Here is a 7,841-nt window from a genome sequence, read left to right on the forward strand (position 1 = left end):
CCTCTGGATGTAATTTTAGGAGAAGGCAAATCCCCTCTACAAGTTTTTCTTTCAGAAATTAATCTATTTAATATATTAATGTTGTATAAGGCATGGATCTAGGGGGGGTGGGAGCTTCAACACCATTTGTTTCAGAAATTAATAACTGTTATTTTTTTAATTATATATATGTAGGTATAGATCTAGGGAGTCCAACACCCTCCATTTTTTTTTTCAACCAAATGTCTATACACTTCCATATATTATCAAAAGAAACATTACATATCATAACGTTTTTATCTAATTGGGCTATTAATTACCATAAAAGGTTTTTTTAGTTTTTCAGAAATCACAACAGTTGGAGTATACAGCAATCCAGTTAAGGCTTTAGCCAGTAATTGATTATGTCAAAGCTAATGTGAAAATATTAACATCAAGTAAACACTGCCATAGTAAATATTTGCATCTTGGCTTTTACCAGACACTAAAAACATCTTTATACTTACAAAATTTAGTACTGTTTAGGACATCTGCAGCTCTTATAACACAGATTTGTTAGAAAATTGATTTGTCACAGTTTAAAAGTTAGAATTCTTGTGAGAAAGATGTTTTTGGTATTGTTGGTGTCTAAAATACAAATGGAGAGGCTTATGGGAAATTCTTTAAAACAGCCATCCTGTTTACCAATGTTATAATTTGTTGTCTAAATAGGATTACATACAATTCCAATTTAAACTTTTGAAATGTTTGTTTTCAATTGTTTTTCTTTTCATATCAATCACATTAATAGAGACAGATACTGGATTATATAATCTGACTGAGCTAATCATTTACAAAACATATTAGTTATTTTAACTTTGACTTATTTATGTTACTTTAGGATTATATGTTCAACACTGATTAATCCAAAATACTATGTTATTACAGTGGAAGTATCTTTTTTCCATGTAAAAAATACTCAAAATTTGGATACAGTGTTAAATAATGGAATTTTAAGAAGTTAACTGAAATACCGCAGCCAATTGTGGAGAAGTTAAACAAAGTTACTTATTAATACAATAATACACATTATCTAAATAATTTCCATGTTTTATTCATGTTCATTCCCTATTGGTGTTAAACCTTTGTAAAATAGTTATATTTTACAAAATAAATTTATATTATTCTAACTTTTACGTTGTTTGACTTCAAATTTAGGCTACTTGAAGAACACAAAAAACATGCTAGGTTTTTACTTTGGCTATGTACTGCTTTGCCTAATAAATAAAATGAGTTATGATTATTCCCTAGATTGGTTGGAAAGCATTTTAGTAACTGTGTAGTTATAAATAAACACTTAATGCCCCAACATTGTTGTAAACACTTATAAACAATATTGATTTGTCTGGAATAACAAGTATGAAAAAATGTACACAGTACTGTTGCACCAGGTGACTGGAAATATATTACAATTGATATTTTATCATTTTTTTAGTGTATTTCATGATGGGAAAAAAAGTTCATATTTTCTTTTCTGTACAGCTCCAAAAAAGTTTTTCCTGTATACAAAACAACCCTCCTGTCAATTTATTTTTGGAATTTGTCTGCCCATCCCAAAGAATAACTTTATTTTTGCAAAGAACCTCTCACCTCTTAATATTATATTATCCATTTCTTGATATTCAAGCCTTTTCCTTAGTTTTTGTACAAGCCTTAGTTAAACCAACATGAAGCGGTTTGATCATTTACTATTGAAACACAGCTTTGAAACTGCTATAAAGAAAGTTTAAGTATGCTTGGATGGAATAAGAATTAGATTATTGCATAATAGTAAATATATATAGGTTTAAGATTTGTTCATAATTCCTATAAATGTTCCTTTCATATGCGAGTTGTGAAAATATAGGTGTGTTAAATTATATCTGTTTGAAAGCTACTACAGAAATTTTCTTCAATAATAAGTAACTAGACATAAGATAACTTGAGATAAGGTAAACTTGTACACTTTAGAGATTTGTTGAATGGGTAAAAAGAAAACTTTATTATAAGTTTAGCACAGTAACATATGCACATTGTTTACAGAAGATCTTGTCATTGTCAGGTTTAACCCTTTAGATGCTATAATCAGATTTACCCCATGGTGTCACGTAACTTTTCCTAATAATGCGACAATCAGGATACTCGCACGTCTTTGAATTTCCCACCTTAGTACCACATGCACGTACATCACAGAGAAAAAGTGCAATTAATGGATTTTGATATTGAAAAAGTACTAAAAAGGTCAAATTATAAATTTAATTTTTTTGTTGGATAATTGACACTTTTCGAGAACCTACCTGAAATTTAATTACTCTCTCAAAGGGTTAAGTAGTTTACTTAGGTACAGGAATATATACACAGTATGAAACAAAAGTTACATAACAGGAGATTTCTTTAGGCTCAATAAAGGTACGTTGTTCATGTTTGGTTTTTGTTTAAATACAGTGTTTTAACTTTTTAGTAAACATACTATGGTTTTATTGAGTTGCAATGTGTTTAAACATGAGTGTTTTTTATTATGTTCACAAAATGAAATAAAATTGCCATCAAATTAGGTAAGTTTACTGTTCAGTGAGTATGGTAAGTAACTAAAAATTATTCTGATGACTCAGATATCATTTTTATGTTCATCCTACTTAAATAATGTACATAAATATATTGGCCAACTGGCTGCTTTAATTAAAATTATGATACATTTTAAATACAAACATTTCCCTTATCTGTGATAGTAAGCATGCTTTAATTACTGATTTACAGAAGATCAGTGTGGGATTACTGCATATCTTAAAAACATACACAAAGGTGACTGTATGATGGTATTTAGTTGACTTTAGTGATTCATTTGAAAAGTAGGAAATTTGAAGGTTATCTTTAAAACAAAAAAATTGTGGCAAAAGATTTTCTTAGACAAAAATATGTTTTTAGAAAATGTGCAACCATCATAAGAGATCTGTTGTGTGAAGCCAAGGGTAATTAAAAATTGCTTTTAAAATATCCTAAATAATGTGAATGAAAATAAGAAACTTAGTGCCAAGTTAAAATAATACAATGGTTGAAGAAGTTACGAACATAGCATACACCCATTGTTTTCATTTTTATTTGCTTATGCAGGTGGGGTAGGTAGGGGCTTGTTTTACTAATCAATTAATGCTTGGTCCCTTGGACCGACCTCATAATCATTTTGTGTTTATTATAGTTTTCATGCTATAACTTTTAAATTAGTAAGCAAATGTTAATGAAATTTAGCAGATTATCAGTAAATATGACATTGCTTTCATCCATATAATATTAAATTTTTTTTATTAAGTCTTCAGGTTTGTAAAGCAATGTTTTTCTCCTGCCTTTTTTTCTTTTTGCAAATTGCCTATCCAACATGCAAAGTAATATTCATTTTAAGACTAAAAATACTTTTATGCATCAGAAAATTTTCAAATTTCACATGAGAAATCTTTATAATGTCCAGATAGTTATCAAATATTTCTTAAGAAAAAACTTTATATTTTATCTGTTATTTTCAGTAACGAATCTCTGTCCGAGTTCGGTAGATTTAACCGATCTCATAACCAACATAAAGGTAAAGTGCTAGGTCAAGTTGGTAGTTTAAGGAATATGATTGATTACAGTACCCTTCTACGAGCAGTGCGACGAAGATGTTGCATGAGGAACCACAGCATTTGACTATCATAGTTATCTGGTCCATCACGTTTTCTGTCATCTTCTCTTTCCTTCATATTCAAGCATATTTTCTGTAATAAAGCAATAATATAGAATATATATTTTTTGAATTAAAATGTGTCTAATTAGGGAATATCTGTAAGCTGTTTGATATTTCAGTACTTAAACTTGAAACTAGAAAACAAGGGTCTAGTCTAATTAATTAATGAGAAAAAATATAACAATCAAAACAAAATTAAAACTGTTTTACCATTTGTTTTATTTTTAAGTCAGGAACTTTACATTTGGTTAAACAAATGTTCCATGAGACCATTTAGGATAGAGATTGTTGAAATTAATTTTTGTATTCAAGAATCTGTTTATAAATTAACTTGCAAGTATCATATGATATGTTGCAGTTATAAATAATTTGTAGAGAAAATCACCATTCTCTTTACAACTTTTAACTTACAATGAAGTTAAACCAAGCTGGAACAATTAAAGTTCATTCTGAACAACATTGAAGTACATACAAATAACGAAATCTGGTTCTGTCAGTTCAATTGTAAGTTCTGTGTCAAAACAAAAGTTTTGGAGCCTAAGTCTAATGTAATAAAAACTATTTAAAAAAAATTTGTGTATCGATACTTTAACCTTTTCTAGGCTGATATATATATTTTCTGAGGAGAAATGGCATCATGAAGTTTTAGAAAATCCTGTGCAATATCTCCCCTCAAAACACCTACAAACTAACAATGAAATGCTCAGTAAAATAAAATTCAAACTGCTAAACCTAATGCTAGTTATTGGATATAAACTAATCTAAAAAACATCACATTACCATGGTTGACATACTGAAAGGTAAAGGTCAGTCATACCATGGTTGACATAGTGAAAGGTAAAGGTCAGTCGTACCATGGATGACATATTGAAAGGTAAAGGTCAGTCGTACCATGTTTGACATACTGAAAGGTAAAGGTCAGTCGTACCATGGTTGACATATTGAAAGGTAAAGGTCAGTCGTACCATGTTTGACATACTGAAAGGTAAAGGTCAGTCGTACCATGTTTGCAGGATTTATAGAGGAAAATGATTTCATTAAGTGGGAAAATAAAGTATCAAAAATAAATATACTGATGAATCGCAAGTTAAAATTTACTGTATATACAACATAGAAATTTATGGTCAATTAAAAAAGGAACAAAAATTAATCTTTGATTTTTCAAAACATTTTCAGAAAAATTTTGACATTTTACAACCAATTATATTTTATAAATACTAAATTAAATTTATGATTTTTTCTCACACAGAACCTAGACTATTTAGAAAGCTTGTACACAGTTTCATGCAATTTAAGTATTTCACAGTAAGAATGAAGAGAACATGGGATACCAGTGATAACCAACCAGTCCTAAAAATTAAAATTAACCTTTTATTTGCACAGTTGTGTCATGTAACTTCGTACTAGAATTTTCTGACCAACATCTGATCATAGTACCAGTGTTACACCAAAAAAATATAAACATAAATATAACATGATAATACCAACAATTTAATAGAGCTGCTTCCTCTCCTACTGGCAGTTCTGAGGTGAGTTAACTTCTTTTTTATTCTTAATGAGCTAACTTGTTTAATGATTTGTATGTAAAAATGCCTGGGTGCACTAGGTAGTGGAAGGGTAGATGAACTAGTAATATAAATTATTCATACATGAGCAGAACTTTTCCAGGTAATCACTACTAAGACTAGTTTATAGATTCATCCTCCAATTATATTACAGAGATACTGCAAACACCCCCTAAATGTACATGTATTGACATACTGAGTACTTGCAATGTATAAATCAGAACCTTACAGATTTCAATTCAGACAAATCTGGTGGATGTTCACATGAAGGCACCCAAACCTTTACATCAAAATCCAAACCGCTAGTAGCTAGTGCTGGACAGTGTGGATGTGGTTCAAGACAGTTGACCTGTATTTTCATACAGAGTTGGTGAGTGTGTTAATACAAACAAATCTAAAATGCATATATTTTAAATAGCTAATCACTTTACAGGGGAGAATATACAAAGAGCAAAGCTCCTACTAAAAATAATATTTAATAGTGTATCAAAATATCCAAACTTTACAAAGAAACAAAAGTAAATTTTATTTTATTTTTAGATAAAATTTTTTCAAACATTAATCAAAGCCCCTAACTTCTTCACAGTTTCTGGCTCATTTTGTTCAAAGTTGGTACCATCTGAATATAATTAACTAAGTGATAACAAATATTACAAAAAATAGCTTAATAATACATACAAATGTTTTAACAAGCATAAGAATTTACAATTTCTGTCGTTTTAAGTGAAAAAAACTGTAAAATAACATTATCATTTTCTTTTTTTTAATAATGTTTCTTTCTTATTTTTTTCCTAAATAAATGTGCATACAATATAAATGTAGGATAAAATAACTTTTGGCTACGCTTCTATGGCAAAACATTGAAAATACATTTTACAGGAGATATTCATTACTTTATTTTAGCTGTTTTGATACATTACAGACAAGCATCAAAAACTAATGTGTCTAATGGCATTTTCTATCACAGAATAAACAATAAATCATTACATGTGCAATTGACAACATCACAGCTTCTTACCTTTGAAAATAACTACTTTCATATTCTAAATGCTTAATATTAAGAAAATACTTTAAATATTTTTCATTTCAGATGAAAAACAGTAAATATGTTTATTTATTGTCTTGTTTGCATAGTATTCATGGTAAACCATACACTTGATAAAGTAACTCATGCATCAGGACTGGTGTAATGCTGTTACCTAGTAAAAAATTTGATATAAACATTATGTATTACTCTATAATTTTGGCAGTTAATATGTTTCAAAAATAAAATAAAATATTATTTTTGAAACAAGGAAATGACTCATTCTCCACGAGAAGAAGCTACATAAAATCACTCACCACCCCACCTTCATCTCCATATAAATACTGCACGATATGTTCGGATTCTTTTTCCCACAGGTAAATGTATCCACAGTCACTTCCACTCACTATAAACTCACTCTTTGGACCAAAATAGTTTACTCCTTTAACTAGAGACAGAAATTAGTTATTTCGATGCTAATAAGTCCAAATACTTAGTACAAAATGTTTCTTTATTTTTAATCCAATTTACAAATTATTTAAGTTAATAAAATCATCAGATAAGGAGTGTAATGTAAAAAAGTAACTGTATATTTTCTAAAACTACCTTATATTCTTTTTAATTTTTTCTTTAAAAAGACTAAAAATACACAGATTAGAATACTTATAGCATGTTACATTTATTGACCTATAATAATATTTTTCACTGTTTTGTTGAAAGTTGAATAAATGCAATAACTCATTTTAAAAGCAATCACAGCCAATTATAGTATGTTCTGCAGCACCTGTTTATAGTGTGCAGAATATTGCTATTTCAACACAACAATACTCACAAGGGTTGACATATCACAACACACTATATTTACATATCATACATTTATAATTTGTTCATAGTCATTATTTTCTTCACATCTGTTCAAGAATTTCATTAAACACATCACAATATGCTCATGCTATATTTTCTATTGGGATCAAAGCAGTTAGCATAATGACTGAGGGGAAATAATACATTTACTCCTTTATGTCAGTTAATTTGAAAATTACATCCAGAGGTATTTTCTATTGGGATCAAAGCATTTAGCATAATGACTGAAGGGAAATAATACATTTACTCCTTTATGTCAGTTAATTTGATCTCTGTCTAATTATACAACATTACAGAATGTAAGTAAATGATTATAATTAGAAATATAATCTAAGAAGAGAAAAGTAAATTTACTTTACTTAACACTTCAGTAGCTAGAGAGTTGCCAGTGTGTGTGCTGGCAGCAAGTTGTTTTCCCTCTAATCAGCAGTTCAAAATCAGTAACAAGGGAAAATAGCCTTAGTAGCTTTGTAATAATCCTAGATCTCTGTCTAATTATACAACATTACAGAATGTAAGTAAATGATTATAAGTTAGAAATATAATCTAAGAAGAGAAAAGTAAATTTACTTTACTTAACACTTCAGTAGCTAGAGAGTTGCCAGTGTGTGTGCTGGCAGCAAGTTGTTTTCCCTCTAATCAGCAGTTCAAAATCAGTAACAAGGGAAAATAGCCT

The 7,841-nt window shown here is 29.1% G+C and overlaps 2 protein-coding genes across 3 annotated transcripts in view; one reads left to right on the forward strand and one right to left on the reverse strand.

Moving 5' to 3' along the window:
- LOC106467483 (transmembrane protein 147-like) overlaps positions 1-3,662 on the forward strand; it is a 38,029-nt gene extending 34,367 nt beyond the window's left edge. Inside the window, exon 7 of the mRNA XM_022395681.1 lies at positions 3,516-3,662. The gene's annotated coding sequence lies outside the window, so the exon portion shown is untranslated. The remainder of the gene's footprint in view (positions 1-3,515) is intronic.
- LOC106467481 (DDB1- and CUL4-associated factor 8-like) overlaps positions 1-7,841 on the reverse strand; it is a 65,185-nt gene that overhangs the window by 9,957 nt on the left and 47,387 nt on the right. For both annotated transcript variants that reach the window (XM_013927840.2, XM_022395679.1), the window contains exons 9-11: positions 6,619-6,749; positions 5,507-5,626; positions 3,624-3,743 (exon numbers count right to left, since the gene is read on the reverse strand). In XM_013927840.2, the coding sequence (XP_013783294.1) occupies positions 3,624-3,743; positions 5,507-5,626; positions 6,619-6,749 (371 nt within the window). The remainder of the gene's footprint in view (positions 1-3,623; positions 3,744-5,506; positions 5,627-6,618; positions 6,750-7,841) is intronic.

This window comes from Limulus polyphemus, unplaced genomic scaffold, assembly GCF_000517525.1.
Source record: "Limulus polyphemus unplaced genomic scaffold, Limulus_polyphemus-2.1.2 Scaffold2629, whole genome shotgun sequence".
Classification (NCBI taxonomy): Eukaryota; Metazoa; Arthropoda; class Merostomata; order Xiphosura; family Limulidae; genus Limulus; species Limulus polyphemus.